Source organism: Uloborus diversus, chromosome 7 (genome assembly GCF_026930045.1).
Source record: "Uloborus diversus isolate 005 chromosome 7, Udiv.v.3.1, whole genome shotgun sequence".
Lineage (NCBI taxonomy): Eukaryota > Metazoa > Arthropoda > Arachnida > Araneae > Uloboridae > Uloborus > Uloborus diversus.
In genome coordinates, this window is record NC_072737.1 from 114547711 (window position 1) to 114571582 (window position 23872).

At 35.7% G+C, this 23872-nt stretch overlaps 1 protein-coding gene across 1 annotated transcript in view; it reads left to right on the top strand.

Annotated features, from left to right (window-relative positions):
• The window catches only part of LOC129225987 (nose resistant to fluoxetine protein 6-like), an 84755-nt gene that overhangs the window by 47001 nt on the left and 13882 nt on the right, over positions 1 to 23872 (top strand). Inside the window, exons 6-11 of the mRNA XM_054860560.1 lie at positions 4237 to 4407; positions 7135 to 7228; positions 8787 to 8879; positions 10460 to 10628; positions 15464 to 15543; positions 17500 to 17622. Coding sequence (XP_054716535.1) covers positions 4237 to 4407; positions 7135 to 7228; positions 8787 to 8879; positions 10460 to 10628; positions 15464 to 15543; positions 17500 to 17622 — 730 coding nt within the window. The remainder of the gene's footprint in view (positions 1 to 4236; positions 4408 to 7134; positions 7229 to 8786; positions 8880 to 10459; positions 10629 to 15463; positions 15544 to 17499; positions 17623 to 23872) is intronic.

A 23872-nucleotide genomic window follows, 5' to 3' on the forward strand; every position in this document is an offset into this window, starting at 1 on the left:
AAACCTCGAATTATCCGGCATGACGGAAAATTGGAATTTCCCGTCATGCTGGTCAATCTCGCTATTTCCGGCATGCCGGATAACGCGGGGTAATACGGTATCTAACTTTTATAATGTCACTTGCGGTAGCTTTAAGCCCATGGGTTGGCCAGGATGGCTTCTTCCGATTATTTTCGAAATAATTTTTGATTCTAAACACTAAATATTTTTTAATATATGATGCCGCTGTTGTAGCCTTCCATAATTATCTTTCGAATGTTTCCGACTTTCTTTCGATTAACTCTCCAGAATAGGGGCTGTTTCGTTCAGACAAAAGTACTACTTTTAGTCACTGAAATTGATAGAACAAGCAAAACATAAATAAATAAATAAAATAAAAAACATGGAGCGAGAAAGAACTTTCATTTTCTCAACGTTTATTTTTTTCGTAATTTTTTTTAAAATGTTCCATTTTGAAAATAAGTCGTGGTCTTAATGACGTCACAAATAATGTACTTTGGCGCATCTGTCTACCGTGTTTACACGTTATGATAATCAAGAAGCGAGATAAATATTGCGCTCTACGCTTACTTTTAACCATATCGATGCCCGTACACGTGAGTAAAGATGCGAATTAAATAGTGCGCACTGTGCTAATGGCATCAGAGAATGGCATTTCATCATTTGTGATGTTATACGCAGAAGCGTAAACAATGAAACTGCACTGTTTAAAATAATTGTTAAATTAATATTAAACTTTGTCAAATTATTTGAAAAATGGTTAAATCCTATGTTTTTAAGCATTTTTTCAGAATAAAAATACTTTTAAAATTTCGGAAAAGACCCCACTCATACCGTGAGTAAAATACTCACAGCGACAAGAAATTAATTTTTATTTTTATTTTTTTTAATTCATATTACTATACATCAAATACTTTATTTGCTTTATCAAATACTGTTTCTTTGTTTAACACCTGGTGCCTGAAATACTCAATAAAGTATTTTGCACTCTTAAACGCTCTTAATATTTTATAATGGAAATAGGCGGTGGGAGACTTTGGAAAATCTAAGAATGTTGGAAACCAGAATGAAGAGAATTTGATGTCTATCTCTGCAGTGCCATCCCGACATGGACAATGTAAGGAGCAAAATACTGAACCTTGCCTTCAAAAGGTGTCATATCTGGTCTAAAAGCTGGAATTGTCTTATGGAACTGCTGAAGAAATTCAAGCTTATCATATTTGTACTATCTGAAAAGTAATGATTAAATTAAATGTTTAAGTATTGGGGTGTATCTTTCATTCAAAAGTACTAGTTTCAGTTACTAAAATTGATAGCATAAGCAAAAAAAAATTACAAGGAGTCAGAAAAAACTTTTATTTTCCTAACAGTTTTTTTAAATTTAATTTTTTAAATGTCACATTTTAGAAATTAGATGTGGTTTTTAGGAAGTCACCAGTGATGTACTTTGGCGCGCTACCCCATTGGCGAAAAGCACTGTTAAAAGAAAAAAAGGGGTTGTCATTTAACAGTAATATTAGTAGAAATCGCAATCAGAATTGCGAACTAACACATTTCTGAAGCAAACATGAATTTAATTGTTCTAAAATATTTTTTATCTTTATCTAAAGCCAAAATATTGCGCTATGCGTTAATGGCAACAGTGAATGGCATTTTATTACTTGTGATGTTAAACGCAGAAGCGTAGCAAAAAAAATTATTGTGCGCACCGATTAAAATATTTTTTTTAACTTTGTCAAATTATTTTAAAAAATTGTTAAATATTATGTTTTTAAGCATGCTCTTTGAGAAAAAAAAATACTTTTAAAGTTTCAGGACCAACTCAATTGTCGATGTTTAAGTTTCAAGTTTTTCAGTGCCCATGCCAGTAATATAAATGGCATTGAAAACTTTATTCTCTGTTCTTTATAAATGAAGACTTTTCATCTGACATGCTATGTTAATTGTCAGAGCACAATAATTTTATCCCATGAAAATTCACACACCATGAAAAGCCTTTGTACTCGTTGAAAGTGGACAGATTGGAATTCCTGATCCAGGGAAGAAACCATCTTAACTACACTGAAAACTAAAAGCTATAGGAAGAATAATTGCTGTCGAAAAATGAAACTAAAATAAAAGGATCATTTCGAAAAATATAGTGTAACCAACTAGAGAAAAAATTGCATTTGAAACTTACATTTATGTTTAATGATTTTATTTTTAAAATAAGGTAATTTATTACGGATTTTGTGACCTTTGGATCACCCTGGACGAACTACAGTTAATTAATTCATTGTTAAAAGTAATTAATGTATTCTGAACGACTACAATGCATGCATTATTTTGCATGTAACATGCGTCATTGCACATGATTTGTAGTTATGGTATTCTCTGACTTTTGGATCCCCCTATTCGATATACAATTCATTCATTCGACAAGTAATTATTTCCTTCTGAACTATGAAAATAATGCATGTACTATTTTTACCATAATGTAGCATAATATGTTATTGTACATTAATTTTTAGGTATGGTTTTGCGTGACTTTTGGGACACCCTATACAATAAACAATTAATTTATTCATTGTTTTAAGTACTTAGTGCGCTCTGAACAATTACAATTTGTGTATTACTAGCAGTACCCGCACGGCGATGTCCGTGCTAGAAATTTTATGGAAGTCCGCTGAATAAAACAAATTGACGCCCTCTGATGTGAAATGATCATTTTTTCTTTGTATAAAATGCGAACACACCTTTTCAAAAAAAAAAAAAATCTATTGAAATTTCTTTTGAATTTAAAACTTTTCGTCAAATCATTAAGTTAGATTTACAGTTGCTTTAAAACTCTATTTAGCGAGGGAAGCGGTTTTTACTGCAATTTAAAATATTTCGCCAAATAAACAAAAAAAGACATCAAATAATATCTTTCAAATGTAAAAATAATTCCGCAACTCCATTGTTTATTGCCAAACTCGCCCAGCAACCACGCTATCATAATCCATCCGTCTAATAAAAAAAAACATCCAGTGGAACATTCAAAAATCATCGTCATACAAAAAGACGAAAATGTCGTACATTTCACTCGGATAAAAACAAATCAAAAGTTTCTTTTTTTTTTCAAAACAAATCGCCAAAACAATGAATTACATTTACGGTTGCATTAAAACAATAATCCTAAACTGAACTGCTCAGCGCCTAAAGCGCCAAGCGACCACGCTACCGGAAGCGTATGTTTTTTCTTCGGCAATAATAAATGTTTCGCCAAACAAACAAAAAAGTATAAAATCTTATAACAGTAGCTTTCAAATCTTTATATATTAAGCGCTGCGTTGCCCGGCTTTGCCCGGTCTACCTTGAGGAAAAATTGTGCCAAGTGACATATATTCAACAATTAATTAAAAGAATAACTTAATAACTTAAAGAATAACTTAAATAAAAGAAAAAAACACCATGCAAAATTACCCTTCCAAACAATGACGAAAGATATTAAAACACTTTTAAGAAATTAAAATGCGAAAGATGGGTTTTAAAAGCGTAACCATGAAAACACGAAATGAAATAAGTTTAAGAAATTAAATGCAAAAAAAGGAAAGAAACAATGGATTCAAAAGCGTAACCGTGGAAACGCGAAAATAAAAGGGTTGACAACCTGAATCAAAATGACATTTTTCGAAATTGATTTTAAAACGCTTGTAACTTTATTTCCTTTGAAACAGAAGCTAAGTTTTACGACCATAGGTCAAGAGATATCTGGAGTAAAAAATTTCGTTTTTTCCAATGGTGTCAAAAAGAAAACCGTGGGACAATTCCTTCACTTTTTATTGGTAGATTTAATGAAGAAAGTAGTGCCCAAATTTCAGCTAAGCCTAAAAAAGTTCGAGCTAAAAACGCAAATTACTCCCGTCGTAATTAAGTTAGAGCATTGAAACAAATTGTTTAGAACGCAGAAAATTCTACCCTTTTCAACGATATATAATATTAATATGTGCAAGTAGTTTTTCACTCCCATATTCGGGAATTTATGTGAAATTTGGGCCTAAATTGGAATAAAAAAAGAACTGTTTATCGGATTTTTTTCGAATTATAGCCTATGTCACTCAGTAAGAAAGCACCTTTCATATAGTGAAGGATTTTTTGAAATAGGTGCAGTGGTTCCAGAGATTACTTCGAACATATAAACACACAAAAATCCGCCGTCTCTCTTTATTATATTAGAATAGATTTTAACCAAATGTTATTCTATATAATTTTTAGGCATGGTAGCTGACAGTTTGAAATGCTTCTCGATAAACAAGAACCTGGAAAAGTTGTTGAAGATAAGTCATTCTAAGGAGAACTTTGGAGTTTTAAATGGACTTCGAGTTTTTTCCATGGTGTGGGTTGTTTTAGTTCACACTTATGGATTTAGCCATAAACAATCATTCTGTAAGTTACAAAATTTTTATTTACAGCTTTCTTATTTTTTTAATGATAATAATAATTTTTATAATATTAATTATTATTACTATATTTATCATTATCATACTTTGCAAATCTTCAAACAGGTGGCAAAATTACTTGGTAGAGAAAACAATGAGCACAAATAATATAACAAAAAATAAAGTTTCAGTAATAGTTTTAGATCTTCACACAAAGTACTGGCATAATATTTGCTATTAAATAGAACTTACACTAGAATTCGTACACGTTTTCGAAACACGTTTTCGTAATTATTAACAGCATTTTATACGTTCTTGGGTTTAAAGGTAACCTCTTGACCAACCTTGTATGGAAAAGGATCTAACCAGATATGAATATTTTATTTATTGTCAATCAGACTAAACAGAAATAATAGAAATAATTTCTTAGTGAGAAGCAGAACTTTTTCTTGAAGAATTTATATTTGTTATGATTAGTGATTGCAATACCGGTACACCGGTATATCGAATACCGGTATTTTGAGCAATTTTGTAATTTCGTAGTACCGGTATTTGCTGAGGTAAACTACTGTTATTTTCGGTATTAGCTGAAAATAATAAATAGTTTCAACTAAAGAATTTTCAATTTAACTTATTCAATATCTAATTATATTTTAAATGTACATTTCTTTTCGTGATACAGAACCAAAATTAATCTATTGATGTAAATATTTGGCTTCAAAAGCACGAGCTAATAGAATATCATAAAACAAAAGTAGCGGAAAAATTGCAAAATGATATTTTTATTACTGGATGGTGAGATAAATCCCGTTTTTGTGCACCATGTTTTTATTTTTTCTTTTTCCCTGATCACTCACTTTCCCTTTTGTGAAAGTTAATTTTGAATGTATTTGATCTACGAATAATTTATTCCAACCATCAATTGCAGCAACACTTTAGGATCTTTTATTTAAATATTTGTTTCAACTGTACTGAATTTTGGAAGAAAAAAAACTTTTTCTTGTTAGTAAAACAAATGGTAATTTGTTGTCGCCGGATTTGGTTTGTTGTCAGGTCTCGCTTTATACTTCGCAAGATATTTAGAAATTAAATAGTGCCTAGACAATTTGCATGGAGGTTAAGCACAATCATCTGAAACATGTTTTCAGATATGTACTTAATTGCAATTGTAAAGAATTTGGAAAGGAACGTGAAAACGAATAACAGAAACTAACAAGATCAAATTTATCAAGTTTATTGTAAATTTCAAAGCAAAGGGTGAATAATAAAAATCAAACACAAACCTGACCTGCTCATGAGTTATTGTAAAAGTATCGTCTCCCGGAAAAAAATTACAACTAGCTATAAATCTTTAAAAAAAAAAAATAAATACAATAATAATACACATAACACAATAGGATTTTTCCAAAAATAATACGTAATAGACCGAATTATTTGAAGATGAAGAACTTTTACACAAATAAAGGAGGTGCATTACGCATCGTCAACAATACCACCGACCTGCGTAATTTCAGAAAGAGTATTTTCAATTGTAGGAAAGTTGAGCAGTAATGGAGTTCCAGGCTAAGATGTAGTTCAATAGATGCATTATGTTTTTTACTTTTATTTATTTTGCATTATGACATTTGTTCCTTCATTCTATATTTGTTCACAATACGTTTTCATGAATAATACAACTTTTGTACAAAGTTATGAAATGTGGCAAAGAAACTATGTTTTCAAGCACTTTTTGAGTAATTTCAAATACCGGTATTAATACCGGTATTCCGGTATCACGTTTTTAAAATACCGAATACCGGTATTGAATTTTTGATCCGGTATTGCAATCCCTAGTTATGATGCTTGATTTTTACCCATTAAAAATTTGATTTGAGGTGTATCTACATTTCATTTTGTGCTAAATGAACTGATTGAAATTTAGAAGCAGCTGAATCTGCATTTCATAATTTTTAACTCAGAAAAACTTAAAATGAAAACATTTAAGCGTTTTTCTAATGTGTCATATTTTTAATTTATCTACATTTAAGCTTTACTTTTTTCCGATAACAAGACACTCTTCTTGCTTTAAGGGTTCTAAGGGCCCTTAACCTTCAAAATGTTCGTCTTTAAGAAAAAAATATATGCTATGCCTAATTTAATCCTAAACAATTTGATAACTTATTTATTACCATACGCAAAAAAACTTTTCAAGTTATCGAAAAAATGCGTATACTTTCCCCATAGAGATTTATGTTAACAGCAGCTGTTTAAGCCTCTTTTTCTCAGGTTTCTCGTTTTGCATGCATGATATCTCAGAAAATTTCTTATATATTTCCGTAAAAATTTTTGTGCATGTTTTTCTGGTTTATTTTTATGATCTGAACCTAAGTTTATTTATTTTTTAAAATTATTTAATCAGACAAACATGCATGAAAATTTTACGGAAATACATCAGAAACTTTCTAAGATATCATGCACGCAAAACGAGAAACCGGTACCTGGGAAAAAGAGGCTTAAACATCTGCTGTAAACATAAATCTCCATGGGGAAAGTTTACTCATTTTCACGATAACTTGAAAAGTTTTTTGAGTATGGTAATAAATAAGGTATCAAACTGTTCAGAATTCAATTATGCGTAACATATATTTTTTCCGGAGAATCGAAAACTTTGAAGGTTATGGATCCTTAGACCCCTTAAATTAAGAATAAAAATCATTTTTACTGTGATATGATTGCTTCATTTTCTACTTTTCAGCTCGAATGAAAAACGCTCAAGATGCTTTAGATGAAGTAACGTTCGGGACAATCATCAACGCTTGGGTTATCGTTGATACATTTTTCGTTTTAGGGTAAGAATCATGAGCTTTTACCACTGGAATAATCTAAATGTGCTTTAATTGTATTTTTTTATGTTTTAAAGTATGATGAGGATGAATATTAGGGACTCCAAAGTGCTGCAAGTATCGGATACTACGTGTTGATTAGTGGTCTGTTGCACAAGTAACACATAATTAACTAAATTCCACTTTATGAATACTAACTTAAAGTTGAAAATTACTTTTAACATTTTTTTTAATGTTACATTTGTTTGGGAAAAAAACTTAAACCGATTGAAATAAAAGAATAATTGAAACATGGTAGCAGACATTAATGATTAAAAATACATAGAAATCAATCAAAAGTAAGTTTGTTTTCGAACTCATTTTGACTGAACATCATTCATCTACTCAACAAGGGTATTTTGAATTTCGCATTTTGTACCTTCAAACTTATGTTCAAGGAGACATTTTGAGATGTGAAAAAACATCGCGAGATATCGCTAAATGTTTTTTCCCCTTTGTCCATTTTTAGAGGATTGAAACTCGTTTTGATTGAAAATCATTCATCTAATCATTAAAGGTGTTTTGAATTTTGCATTTTGTGCCCTCAAACTTATGTGCAAGGAGACAATTTAAAATCTAAAGTGAACCTATGTATTCACTACTTTCTGGGCCGTATGCAAGGGGATGGTTTATAAGGTTCAAACTCCCTCCGAAATTTTTCTTTCAAAGAAATGCTTTCCATTATTTATTTATTCATTTATATTTTGGTGACAAAAATAATATTGTTGTTATTATTATTATTTCAATTTTATTTGTCAAATGAAATTAGTATGAATGAAAAATTGTACAAACTCATTGTGTGTTTATGGTAAGTTATGGTAGTTATTTAGAAATTCATTTATTATGTAACAATATAGGTTTTGGGAGGGACATTCCCTCCCTCCATTAAATAATCTATTGTAACAAAAATCAATAGAATACACATGAAACCAAATTTGATAGACCATATACATGTTTCAAAAAATGTGTTTGGTAAAACCCCCTGCGAAACAAAAGTCTAGTTACAGTCCTGACTACTTTCGACCCCTGTAGTAATGGCGTAAACTGCAATTTTAATCAATTTTTTTTCTCTGATGAATTCTATAGATAATTATGTGCAAGAGTCATGGAAAAGTAGGACGTGTTCTTTCCACTGAAATTGGAACAATATTCGTTCTTGTTGGCATTATTTGCAATAGTGTATTTGTATATTTCTTTGCTTTCAAATTTTATAGGTTTCAATTTTTCAAAAAAATAAATTCATAAAAATAATACTGAAATAAATACAAAAAAAAAACGAAAAAAGCTTTTTTTTTTTTTTTTTTTGAGTTCCTTAAATGTTTAATGACGTAATATTATCTCTGTTAAAGCATTCAGTTCAGAAGTTTTAAGTGTGACAAAAACTTAACCAATCGAAACGCATGCAAACAAATTTAATTTGTATTGTTTCAGCTCTAAAGCGAACCATCGGTTGTATAATAAAAGTTGATATTATTCAATGAGATTCTTTATCTTGTTTTCATGTTTTACCTTTTATATTTTGTAGTGCTTTTTTAGTTTCACATTCAAATTTAAAATCTCTCGAGAAGGACGACGGGAAGATGAAACTTGTACGCTATTACTTACACAGAATTTGGAGGTAAGAATTTGCAATATATTTGATTCTTAAATCATTTGCATAGTGTGTCTTCCTCAACGAAATTCGCAAATATCATACATTACTTAAGTATTACTGCTCAAATCAAATCAAACCTCTAGAGATGTCCCAGGTAACACACCTGGTTTGATTAACGTTTTATTATGGTTTTTCATTTTTGGAACGACCATTTTAAAACATTTTAATGATTATGAACGAAATGGGCTACTTGGGGTGATATCCGACCTGTGACTAAGGGGCCAGATGCGAATTTATGTATATTTCAATGTATCGAAACATGAACTTTCAACAATATTGATCTAAAGCCATTTTATGTTTCTTTCAAGAACGAAAGAGATGGGCGCTGGCAATTTAGAGGGAGCTTTGTTTCCAAAAAGGTTGGGAACGACTGGTTTAAATTTTTTCCTAACTATGAATGGTGTGCACGCGTAGTAACATTAGGGGGGGGGGGGAAGGAAATCCATTGTGAAAAAATAAATAAGTTTTGATTCTTTTCCAGAAAAGTATCAAAATTAAAATTAAACGAGCTGATGTGTACATCACATGACTTCCTTGTGAGCTAATTTAATGATAATAGTGCCTTAAACTTAAAGTAAGCACAGAAACACTTTAAATATTTTCCCCCGAGTTTGTAGCGAACCGAAACAAAACAAAAAAGTTTTATAACAATAGTTTTATCCCCCCCCCCCCCAGATTTTCCCAATATTGGCAGTGAGTCAAAGGTTAACTCTCTAAATATCGCCAAGAGTGGCCAAATTGGAACCAGATTAAAAACAAAGACGCCAAAATTCTCGCCTAGTTGGCGACAAAACTTGGCGACCAAATGCTGGGCGACATATCGCCAAGAGTTTGTCAAATTATAACAGCACTTGAGCTTGCATTGAAATAACCAATGATTTCTTCCCAAAAAGGTGTAAAAGACCCCTTTGGAACATTCGAATGCAACCAAAAAGAGAAGTGCACATAGACCCCACTAGGAGTCTACGTACATAATTTCAACTTTCTAGGGCATACCGTTCTTGAGTTATGCGAGATACATACGCCCATACGCATATCCGCACATACATACATTCGTACATACGGACGTCACGAGAAAACTCGTTGTAATTAACTCGGGGATCGTCAAAATGGATGTTTCGGGTGTCGATACTTTCTTAGGCATATATCCTCGTGTGGTCGGGTTGAAAAAAAAAAACTCAATATTCTCTCGGGGGCGAGCAAAATGGAAATTAAGGCCCATTTTTCAGTAAAATTTTTTCGCGAATACAATACTTTCTTTACTATGTAAATTGAAGTAAAAAGGATTATACATATTTAAGATTAGGTTTTTTTTTCTTATTCTTTCTTAATTTTTTTAAATCAGGGCAAGGTTTATTTGTGCTAAATAACGCTGGCTATTTCCTGTCGACATGTGTACTATTGGTGTGATATTTCGAAATCGAGTTTCTGCCCACAACAGGTTGAAGGATTTAACAAAACATTTTTGTGTGGATTCTAACAGGTGTTGCCACTTTTGTGCAGCTATGCAAAATTGATTTCATTTTATTTATTTGTTGTTTTAGATTAACCCCACCTGTTGCTGGTGTCATCCTCATCATGTTCCTTCTGCCGCTCTTGGGATCAGGTCCCTTATGGAAGGATGTTATAGGCAAGCAAGTGGGAAACTGCGAGAAATATTGGTGGCAGGTTCTTATCATTCCCATTAACACGTGGACAAGCTTTGATGACATGGTAAAAAAAAGCAATTTTACACGTTAGAAAGAAAAATTAATTCGAAATGTCAAAATGTTCCTATTAGAAAAAATAAAAATAGTTGAAATTAATTGAAACATAATGCACAGTTTCAAGAAAACGAATTTGTAATGATTTATATATTAACTACAAGTTTCTTTTTACATGAATAACACATTTTTTGTTCTCAGAAAGGTAATTTATCTGTAAGGAAGACCCGGTAGCCAGATTTCCTTGTCTGTGACGAAAAGTGAAAATCTCAAAAATAGTCTGCAAGATAGAATAACATTAGTTTGATCGTAAAATCTAAATGAGTACCGAGAAATACTTAAAAATAAGATGCCAAACTTTAAAAAAATAAGTACATGCTACCCTGTAGATAATAAACCAGAAAATACGGTACAAATCTTCGCTCGCAGAAATTTAAGATTTTTTTTCTTCTATAAAATGTTAAGTTTTTCTCATCCCCAAATATGAAATAATCTACAGACCTTTAAGTTGCCGCATTTCGCTCTTTCTGCTACCAGGTAGAAGGGTATATTTGACAGAATTTGGAACTTGAGTTGATTGAGAGAGAGGTGCAGTTGATATTACAGAAATTCGATGGCGGCATAGTAAGAATAGCAAATTAGACTCGTTTAGTTATGGACGAACTTCTTGTTTATAAAACGATCACCTTAAGAAAATTACTTACCTAACGCTATCGTTGTCTTTCGTTGTTCTCCGGCTGAAAGTAACTCGCAACTCAGAAAATTAACTTTATTCTCAAGTTTAAGTAAAAATAACTTGTCGTATTGAGGGATTTTTCTTTTGTCACTCGCGGTTAGAAAAACTCATAAACAGTTACCAACTAGTTCCTTTCGGGTCAGCCCGTAATTTTTAATTAAAAAACTAAAAAAGCACGGTTTAGTAGCAAAATGAACTAAAAAGTTAAAAATAATCTTTGGATGACAAGTATATAGTAATTGACCAAACGCTTAATTTTACTGTAATAGAAAAAAAAACGTGGGAGGCTTCTAATCAGTTGTTTTAAATTTCTTCCACTTGTTATTCATGCAAAAATGTAAATAGGCAGCCCCCCCCCCCCCACGCCTTTTTTCTATTACAGTAAAATTAAGTGCTTAATCAATTACTTTATATGCTTGACATCCAAAGATTATTTTTAACTTTTTAGTTCATTTTGCTACAAAAGCGTGTTTTTTTAGTTTTTTAAGCTATTATTTTACTGTACGAATTATCATTAATGAGTCACGAGGGGGAGAGGGGGTTCGTTCGTATTTATTTTTTCTAGATAATATGTATTTTTGAATATTACTGTGAAAAAATATAAATCAGTAATTGATACTTGCGAGCCACATTTATGAGAACAAACACTCATCTAGACAAAAAGTATGGGACCTTCACACTTTCCTTGCTGCTCACTCACCATTCCACTAGAATCAATATCATTCATAGCTCTACTTCATAAAATATATCTCTTAAACTGAACATTAAAAACGTTATGTTTTAAATGAACTGATCACAAAATGTATAAAAATCCCTTCTTTTGTGCTTTATTTCACATAAGTAGAGCGCCGATTATCCGAACACGTCGGGACCGACCCTAGTTCGGATGAGCAAAAGTTCGGATAATTGGACAGACAATTTAAAGGATATCCCTATCTATACAAATACCTTCACTCTTTATCCAGGCTTAGGACTGGCAACACTGTTAGTGCTGGCGTGTTTAAAAATGTTTTTTTTTTGTCTTTTTTTCATTTTTTAAACTTTTTTTTGTCTTTTTTTTAAAAAGATTATAATTTAAGTAAAAAAGCTTTTGATTTTTTCTTGCTTCAAAGAAGACATTCTTTTCAATGCTGCCATATCTCTAATGCTTCTTAAATGCATTGCTTGAATAGGATCAGCGTCTTTCTGCCTTTCGAGCCATTTCATAGCTTTTTCCAAGCATTCAAAGGCTTCGCTATGTGATGGACCTGGGTCATTTTCAGAGCATTCATTTTCAATTTCATTTTTATTTTCTTCATTTTCGCCTTCAATCTCAGCCACAATCTCATTGTCATTTAAAATCTGATATCCAGGGTCTTGCATGTCACAATTTAGCCACTCATTAATTTCTTTTTCCTCATAATTTAGGATTCTTCCCATCTCTTTTATAGTTTTACACTCCTCATTTTCCTTATCAGATGCTTCTGCTCCAGTATCAATTTTTTCCCTGTTTAAAATTTTATTCCAGGCATTTTTTAACGTTGGTGATTTTACAAGCTTCCAGGAATCGGCAGCCATAATGCAACAATCTTTTAAATTAATGTTTTTGGCATTCTGGGAATCAGGCTCTTCAGTGTCTTCTGATAGAAGCATCTTTCTCAACATTTGCTTTCTATAAAAGCGCTTAAATGTCTCTATTACACTCTGATCCATGGGTTGCATCAGTGATGTAACATTAGGTGGCAAAAACTTTACTCGGAACTTCCCATTTTCCCGTTCAAGGGTATCTGCACACGGATGTGAAGGTGCATTATCAAGAAGTAGGAGTACTCTGCCCTCTTTCTTCATATCTTCTTGATGTGTCTTAACTTTAGGAATGAATGTGTGATCATACTAATCAATGAAACCTTCTGATGTCATCCAAGCCTTCCTTTGAGAAGTGTAAATTACTGGCAGCTTTTCCAATTATTAAAACATCGAGGCTTCTTTGAATGTCCTATCACGAACAATGGTATTCGATGGTTACCGGTTGCATTTGCGCAATTAAGAACTGTGATTCTTTCTTTGTTTAATTTAGTTCCAGAAGCACTTTTTTCGAACCCAGATGCTAATGTTTTTCGGGGTAAAGATCTCCAAAACAGGCCGGTCTCATCTGCATTGTAAATAAATTCTTCTTCGTATTTTTCTGATTTTACAAATTCAATAAATTCTTTTACGAATTTCGTAGCAGACTCTGTAGATGCAAATAATTTTTCACCATGCAATCCGATTTCGCGTATACCATGCCGTAGCTTAAAATTTCTAAGCCACCCAGAGCTTGCTTGAAATGTATTAGTATTTTCTCCATTCAACTTTTCGTTGAAAAATAGTGCCTTCTCACATAATAAGGGTCCAGAAATGGGATGACCAGATGAGCGTTTCTGCAAAAACCACATGTGCAAAGCTTTATCTACTTTATCATCAAAGGATTTTTTCATCGATTTTCTATCTAAGCTTCCTTGCTCACTTTCAAGTCCCGTTAAATACTTCATAATTGATTCTTCATTCTTTTTTATATCTGATATTGTAGACTTTCCTACACCAAACTCCGCTGCTAATTTTGAAGCGGCTTCATTATTTTTCAGCCTCTTCAATATCTTTCCTTTGTCTCCTAGCGAAAGAACAACTCTTTTTCGCTTTCCAGACATCTTTTCACCTTCGTTGCAGAAAAAGAAATGAGCTAGATCGCTGGTGCAATCAACAACCGCTATCAAGAAACCTTTAGTAACAACCACTAACAACTCTATTAACAACAAGAATTAACAGCGGCTAGCAACCGATATCGACGATAACAAACTCTAAAAAAAGCAGAGCACATGATTCTGAGCAACTCACTTTGTCAACGTAGATACGTCACACAAACCAGTTTTTCCCCACGTGTCCACAGCGAGGGTGGGGGGAGAAGAATGCAAACAGGAATTTTGTGCTTTGACCTTGGTTTCTCAACCCCTTTCTTCAAACCTTTTGTGTTCTCTCTTCCCACTAACAAAACTCCCCAAAAATACCTTGCAGTTTCCGGATTAAAATTTGTATGCCAAGAAAGAAAAGAAAAAAGATAGATAACAGGGTGAAAAAAAGAGTACGTACGTAATTGAAAGCTTGGTTGGAAGGGACAGAAAAAAAAAATTAGGTTTTGGATGAAAAATATGCCGTTCGCATAAAGTTCGGAAAAAAATTTTAAAAGGCGAAAAACACGGTTCGGATAATTGGAAGTTCGGTTAAAAAATTTTAAAAGGCGAAAAACACGGTTCGGATAATTGGAAGTTCGGTTAATTGGAGTTCGGATAATCGGCGCTAGTCTTCTTCAGGGGTGCCACGAACTCAAATTTTTGGGAGGGCGAAAATTGTCAATTTGACAAATGGAACTTCATATTTTACCGAATAGACCTCCAAATTTCGCCGAAAAGAAAAGTTTTGCAGAATGGAATTCCAAATTTGGCCGAATCGTCAGACAAAATTTGCCGAATAAGGTAACTTTGGGATAGATTAAAGCCACCTCCTGTGACTTCCCATGGGAGCGCCCCTTTACTTTTCCAATATTACAGCTTGTACACAATGAATCAACTACATAGTTAAATCGGAAAATAGGTTAAAGGGTGATGGTGGGATTCGAACCTTCTTAGGAGAAAAACATGCCTCGGAACAGATCGGCCATCAAAACTCCAGCATGTTACTCATTGTTCACGATATGAGACGTTCGAAACAAAGTCCATTTTTGATATTGTCTCTTTGAAACTTCTTAAAAATATCCAGTTCAGGAATACCTTTATAAATTAAAACTCTTCTATCGAAATTAGAATTAAATTTAAATTTTCCTTATAAACGCTAAGGGACACTTTATATAGAAGAACTAAACTTTAAAATCATAAGCTGATAAAAATGGTACACATAAAGAGACAAAAAATATCATTAGTTACTTGACAAAGAACTGTTAATATGAGTTCAACTGACAATCAATATGTAGACCAATGAAATCATGCTTTTTCTAAAAAGCAGTACAAAAAATAATTACATTCAATCAGATGTAGTTTACACTTAGCACAATGAACATATAGTCATTAGCAAGATTGATTAATTTTGTATATTTTCAGTGCCTTCTTCACACATGGTATATTGCATCGGACCTGCATTTATATTGCATTGCTCCACTCATATTGATTCCATTATACAGGTAAGATACAAATTACGAACCAAACTGTATTTACATCCTGCTTTCAGATTTTTTATTATTTTATTTCTAAGTAATTTGATTATTTTTGACCTTTTTTTTTTCAATCATATAAAAATGCCCAACTTCTTACCAACGCAACATGTTAATGCAAAATTTGGTTCCTCTCTTTTTTATACTGTTCATATAGAAGAGTGGGGTCCTATAATTGGGATTTTAAAGAACTATTTGCTAGAAATTTCAACTTGGATTAGCACTTCAAACATTTTGTATGAGACTCTTCTTTAAAAACAAGGATTGCTTTGCATGAAAATTAATTTTGTTAAGAATATTTTGAAATAATAAGTAATAGCATTGCATGAAGTTTTATTTTGGTACGTAACATTAGTAAAACAATTATAAAAATCAAAATGTAAAAATTATGTCAATTATACCCGAGCTCCCCTACAGTGCGTTCTGCTTAGTTGAGCTTTGACCTTGACTATGTTTATTCTCTTCCAGGAGTTACATGGTATTGGAGTGAATTTGAGTTGCAATACTTTAACAAAACTACTATGAGTGCAATCCAACTCCATTCATAGCTAATTGCCTTTAGCTATCCCCCAAACAAAATGTAAACATTTTCAAGGTCATAGCTCAACTAAACAGAGCCGCACTATACACGTTGAGTTAGCCTCAACTGTGAGAAAGCTTACGAACCGTGTGGCAGCTACTGTACAAGTTTCTGATCACTTCTATCAATTATTTGACCATCATTATCTATAGTGCTATAATGCTCGCAGCCGCAACTTCGGGCAGCTCCCGAAGTAATATTTCTTGCAGGGGTGCCCCCCCCCTAAGAACAAGGGTGCACCTCCCTCAATATCGAGGCGAACCCCCCCCCCCCAGGCAAGAAACCCCAAAAATGAAAAAATACCCCTCAACCCTCTCCCCTAAAAATTTTAATGGCGCCATGACCTCCCCCCCCCCCCACCAGGTGGGCACCCCTGTTTCTTGGCCTGCATTCAATTGTCTTACTGAAATGTACACCACAAAATAAGTCAAGCTGTCGATTAAATGTTTCCTGTACTTCTATTTTTCTTATTTTAGTTCTCGCTCAGTGTCCTGCCCGGTATAAGTTTTTTTTTTTTTGCTCTCAAAACGCGATTTGAACTTATCTTGTTCCGAGACACCTTTTCTTCTTAGCGCCTATTATCACATCGTTGAGTTTATCACAATTTCAAATCGATACTTAAAATGTGCTTATCACTACATGATAAAAGCGACGTTATCAATGAAAATAAACCTCCAACGAAAGTATTAAAATAGAAAAGTCGTAACTAAATGTGAAAATAGAGAGAAAAAAAAGAAAAGAAGCTGCAAAATTTTAAATAAATGATAAGAAATTAAAAATTTACTTCATTATTTGTTGTAAATGAGGTGAATATTTTCTTGTAGTTACTCTTTTCTAGTAATAACTTTTTTTTCTTGTAATTCCTCTATTTATAATTTTTAAACTACATTTTATGATATTTACTTTGCAAAGGCGACTGACTCGAGCTCAAACATTTGGAAAACTACTATAGCAAAATCTTAAGCACTCATATAGGCCAGAGTCAACAAATTTCACACTGCTAAGTTCTGTAGATATATTTCTGAAAATTACTGATCAAGTCACTGATTAGACAAAATTTAGTTGCCCTGTTGCTCCTGTATTAGTTTTTTTTTTCTTTGAGTAAAGATACTTTTTTTAATATGAACGGTGAGACCAGACTGACGAAAAATAACGGATATCCAAAAATTCAGAATCAGAAAAAAAAAAGCAGATAATACTGATTTTCTCTGGAGGACAATCACCTCCGAGTACGGTTCCATGTAGTTTACATTCTCAGCAATTAATATTTACAGGTAAGGTTTTCAATTTATGTATGCTTTTATTTGTTATCCCTTATTATATTCTATAAACTCCTTCACTTTCAGGTGGCCTGTGATAGGGTTCCTGGTCATGGCCCTCCTGATGGCTTGCTGTATGGGAATAGTAGCAATTCTGACTGTCGTCAACGACTTTTATCCCACCCTTCTGTACTTCACACCTAATGAACAGTGAGTTTAAATATAGTAGTTAAAAATGCTAGGATCAGTTGGGGTAAGTGAAAACACGGGGAAAATGAAAACAGATTAAAAAAAATCCAACATAAGTGAGGTTATTTAACTAAACCTTTGATTAATAACTAGTACACAGGGCAGACAAGAGGAAATGTCAGCCTTGTTGGAAACTAGAGGCCCGACCCTTGAAGGGTGTCCGGCTTGGAATATGTTTAGTATAAGTTTATTTAACTTTATGGGGGAAGGAGCCTGGCGGCCAAACTGACAAAGGGCCTACTTTGACTCTCGGCGGCCCTACTTGTAGACAATATGAGGTGGGCATTCTGAAAATTCTGCTGAGAGGTTCAAAACTATGTAGAGCATAAGTGTCACCATTATTTGATAACTAATACAGCCAACGGTACAGAAGATTTCCTGTGTAAAACTATTATGCGATTCAATTTCCAAATAGGCTGTAGCAATAAGGGTGAAGCCATTTTATGTTGCAAATGTATATTAAGTCATTACTGATATTTATTCGCTATCTTGTTATCAGTAGTTTTGTACAACCAAACAAAATTCAACATTTTTAATTCATTATTTCATAGCACGTTTAGTACTGTAACGGATCCGGCGAGACTTCCAACTTTCTTAAAAGGATGACACAGTTCTTGATAAAAACACAGGAGTTTTATTTACACTATGTACTGGAAAAATCGGTAACAACTGCTAAATTAATCATCAGCAATTAAACAAGCATCACACAACACCGTAAACTCAACGGTTACACACGTATTTACTTCCAAATACGAAAACAACACAGCGAAATGCCTCGCTATAAACAGAGCTAATACACACTCTCAGTACAAATTCTCAATCGAAACTAAACTTTTTATCCATCGCTAACGGCTTATATACACACCGAAAAGAAATCTCTCAAATATTCCACACGCTTCTGGAAAAATAGTAGACCGTTTTCAAATTTTATCAATGAACAAAAAGGAAATAGGGGGATCGTATACTTTAGCCATATGAAAAGGGGTTGTATATTCATTACGGGAAACTATTTACAGGTTACGTTACTACAATAATTACTATTTACAGGATTTGTAACATTGCCCCCATCCTAAGGACTGCACGTCCCGGGCAGTACAATCCCCAGAAAGGGTGCCAAACTTCTATCACAAGTTAACAAATATACACATTAATTAATAACTAACAGATACAGAAAACACAATAATAACAAGAAATATTACTAAACATTAAAAGCAAAAATTATCTACAACTTTTATGTGATCAACCATGGTTGCTTACGTAATACTCATGAACTATGGCCATAGTATGGGGCTAACCGATCATAATGTACAACCCTAGGTTTTGCATTAGGTGATTTTTGGATCCTCACTACGACGTCATTTAGTCGGTTAAGGACTTTGTAGGGTCCATCCCAATGCGACTGCAATTTGGGTGACAGACCTTTCCGTCGGATGGGATTACATAACCAAACCTTGTCGCCTTCGTTGAATTCATGTCCAGTAGACCTTGTGTCGTATCGGGTCTTCATCTTCTCCGCCGCGATGTTGATTCGCTGTCGTGCGAAGTTATGAACGTCTTCCAACCGGGCCTGGAGATCATGGATGTATTCCTCAGGCGATGCAGGCGCATCCGGAGGACGACTGAAGACGAGATCATAAGGTAGCCGAAGCTCTCGTCCGAAGAGCATCTGAGATGGGGCATATCCGGTGGTCTCGTGGACAGCACTGCGGTAGGCCAGCAGGAACAAAGGTAGCTTCTTGTCCCAATCCTGTTGATTTCTGGATACCATAAGCGAGAGATTATTCAGGATTGTGCGGTTAAATCTCTCCACCATGCCGTCCGATTGTGGGTGTAGTGGTGTTGTCCTAGTTTTCTCAATTCCGAGAATTTGACATAGGCCCTTAAACACAGCAGAGATGAAATTCCTCCCTTGATCGGAATGAATCTGCAAAGGTGTTCCGTATCTCGAGATCCAATGTTGGACCAGAGTCTCTGCTACGGTGGTAGCCTCTTGATCTGGAATGGGATATGCTTCCGGACATTTGGTGGAGTAGTCGATGGAAACAAGAATGTATTTGTTCCCATCAGCAGTTCTTGGTAGAGGACCCAGGATGTCGATCCCAATTCGTTCGAAAGGAGCTCCAACGTTGTACAGATGTAGCTTCCCTCTGCTTCTTTTCTTCGGTCCTTTACGAGCAGAACAGGCGTCACAAGAATGGCACCACTTGTCCACGTCATCCTTCGCCTTGCTCCAGAAGAAGCGCTCCCGAACTTTATTGAGGGTTTTCATCACACCAAAATGTAATCCAGTCGCACTACTATGTATTTCTTTCAGAACATCTGAAATCCTTGATCGGGGAAGTAGTAACTGCCACCTAGACGTTTTGCCGTCATCAGATTCCCATTTTCGGTGTAGCACGCCGTTCCGTAAATGGAGCGAGTTCCATAAAGCCCAGTATCTTTTTGTTGCGCGACTAAAGATGGAAACGTCCTGCCAGCTAGGTCGCCGACTGTCACTCTCTGGTTTTATGTCGGGGTCTTCAAGTTGATCTTTTCGAACTTGGTCGTCACTCCATGGATGAGGTTCTGAAGATGTTGGAGTCACTGTCACCTGATAGGCAGTAGGGCTAGTCGTTCCATACTGTTTCTCGATTCGGGAACAATAATTGCAGTTCTCAGGACAGGGTCTCCTTGATAAAGCGTCTGCATTACCGTGAGACAACCCTTTTCGGTGCTTGATCTCCATGTCATATTCCTGGAGCCGCTGTATCCACCTGGCTATCTGGCCTTCTGGATTCCTGAAGTTCAAAAGCCAAGTTAACGAGGCATGATCTGTCCGAAGCAGAAACTTTCGGCCGTAGAGGTAATGATGGAAGTGTTCTACAGCTTTCATTATGGCCAGTAACTCCTTTCTGGTGACGCAGTAATTTCGCTCCGACTTTGATAAGCATTTGCTCCAGTAAGCGATGACATGTTCATTGCCGTCAATTTCTTGGGATAAAACAGCTCCGATGCCCTCGTGGCTCGCATCAGTGTCCAGGATGAAGGATTTTTCAGGCTGAGGATAGGCGAGGATAGGCGTTGATGTTAAAGCCTCCTTCAGTCGTAGAAATGCATCTTCGCATTCTTTGGACCATTCAAACTTTTGCTTGCTCTCCGTCAGCTTATGCAAAGGTCGTGCAATGTTGGAAAAACCCTTTACAAACTTCCTGTAGTACGTGCAGAGCCCCAGGAAACTTCGCAGCTGGTGGATGTTTTCGGGACGACTCCAACTCTTGACTGCAGATACCTTTTCTGGATCGGTTTGTACACCTTCAGAAGAGATGATGTGACCAAGGTAGTTCACTTCCCGGCGGAACAAATTACATTTGGACGGGCTTAACTTCAGATTGGCTTCCTTAAGCTTCTGCAGCACCTTCCTAAGATTTGCCAGATGTTCTTCGAAACTGCGTCCCACGATGATGATATCGTCTAAGTAGACCAGACAGGATTCGTAGGAAAGTCCTCTTAACACTGTCTCCATAAGACTCTCGAACGTAGCTGGTGCATAGCAGAGGCCGAAGGGCATCACTTTGAACTGCCATAAGCCTTGTCCAGTTGTAAAAGCTGTCTTCTCTCGGTCATCAGGGTGTATCTCAACCTGCCAGTAGCCGCTCTTCAAGTCCAGGGTCGAAAACCACTTGTGTCCGGAAAGAGTGTCCAAGGTGTCGTCTATCCGTGGAAGAGGGTAACTGTCTTTCTTGGTGATTTCATTCAGCCGTCGGTAATCGACACAAAATCTGGTGGAGCCATCTTTCTTTCGGACCAAGACGATGGGAGACGCCCAAGGACTGGATGAGGGTTCGATTACATCGTTCTCCTTCATCTCTTTCAGGAGGGTCTCAACCTCTTCCTTCTTGGCGAACGGTAGTCGTCTTGGATGCTGTTTAATAGGGAGGTGTTCTCCAGTGTAGATCCTATGCTGCGTTAAATTCGTCCTGCCCACATCCTCCGATGTAGATGAAAACAGATGCTTGAAGTCCTCCACCAATTGTTCCGCAGCAGTTCTTTGATCTTTCGATAATGGCGCACTCCCAATTAACTTCGATGTCAAGGACTCAGAAGACACAGTCTCGGGGGAATTGATTCTTCTAATGATGCAGTTTACTGGAGTACAAGTTGCCAACACTTCACCTTTTCGGATATTCCTTGGCCTTTCACTCACGTTGGCGACTCTCACAGGAATTACATCCTTAGAAAGGTCCACAAGCGTAGATGCTACCAGCACTCCTTTGGGGCTATTGCTTAGGTTAGGGTATTCAATGAGTCCAAATCGAAAACTATTGCTTTCTTCAAGGGAGCCAGGTATTAATGATTCTGACCTTGAGGGAATTGATAAATCTGTTTGGGCTATTATTTGATGAGCGGATTTTACATCACTTTCTGCAGGGAAAACGGCTATGTCTTCTCTCATCGAGTGCAGCTCATTAGTCTTGAAGTCGAGAGTGAAGTCATATTTCTTCAAAAAGTCCAATCCGAGAATGAAGGGGTCCGTGATATTAGCGACGAATGCCGTATGATGGTAGGTGGCATTCCCAAACACTATTTCCAAGTCCACTTTACCGTCAATCTCGATTTTGTCACCTGTCACAGTCTGGAGACTTACGCGTGGCGATGTCCACAGCAGTTTCAATCCAAATTCATGAGCTACATCTGTCCTAATGACTGTCACATTGGCTCCAGTGTCGACAATCAGTCTGCAGGGGTTCCCATTTACATGTGCGTAAATGAAAAGTCCATCACTGCCACTACTAGAAGAGGAAATCTGCAGAGCTCTGGTGGTGGTGATTTCCTTCCCTCGCGTAGCTTGGCGAGCCGGACAACTCCTTCGCAGTTGTCCTTCACTACCGCATTTCCAGCACTTCTGCTCTTGTTTCTTTTGGGCTGTTATGCTGCTCAGATGTCTTGCCAAGTCACCGAGTTGTCTCTCAAGTTCAGCGAGGTGAGACGACCTGGAATCAGACTCATCAGCTTCCTGAGTCCGGATTAGATGGCGATCCACACGGGTTGCTTCTTGGGCGGCCTCCAACTTCATCGCATACAGAACAGAAGAACTCAGGTCTTTGACATCCGCCATCCGTAGCGCTTTCTGGATTTCCGGATCTCGAATCCCGTCGATGTAGTAATTGAGTTCCAGGTTGTCTAGAACATCCGCAGGGCAGTCGCAAAAAGCAAGATGAGACAGTCTCTCGATGTCCGCCGAAAGCTCTTGCAGGGTTTCCCCGGTTTTCTGGAAACGGGACTTCAACTGGAGTCGGCCGAAATCTTTCTGGCACTTCTCACCGAAGCGAAGCTCCAACGCAGATGTGAGGGCGGCGAAATCCAGGCGCTGGCCGTCCGGAAGGGTCTGAAGAATGTCCGCTGCGTCACCTCTCAGGGATGCTGCAAGATGGCAGGCTTTGGTAGCAGAGTCCCATCCGTTCGCTTCCGCCACTATCATAAATTGAGTTTTGTAAACCTGCCACGAAGTTTTCCCATCATATGTGGCAAATTTAATGGACGGTCGAGCAACCGATGTGGGAGCGCCAAACTGTACAGAGCAGCTTTCCGCGGTCGCCAATCTCCTTTCCAGGTCTTTAAAGATGTCTTCTTTAAGTTGATGAAATTTTCTATCTTCTTCTCCCAATTTATTTTCTACAGCATTGCATCGGCCTTCAACGGTACTCAATTTTTCTTCAAATTTCTCTTCGATTTTATTTTCCACTGCGATGAATCGGCCTTCAACTGCTTCAAACTTCCCTTCAATAGCATCAACTCGATGCTCTATCTCATTAATTTTATTTTCCATCACAGTCTTTACCGAAGTAAGGTCGTTTTTAATTTCCTCTTGGTTAGAAGCTAAATCATTTTTCAGCACCATTAAATCACTTTTCAATTGTTCTTGATTAGCCGCAATGTCATTTTTTAATTGTTCTTGATTAGGCGCCATATTATTTTTTAATTGCTCTTGATTTACAGTAAAACTTGCAGTCAAATCACTTTTTAATTGTTCTTGATTAGCCACCATATCATTTTTTAATTGTTCTTGATTAGCCGCCATATCATTTTTTAATTGTTCTTGATTAGCCGCCATATCATTTTTTAATTGTTCTTGATTAACCGCCATATCACCCTTCACAGAGTTGATTGCGTCAAGAAGTTGTTTTAATTGTTCATCCATTGCGCGAGTAATCGCCATAAAAATAAAGTCCAA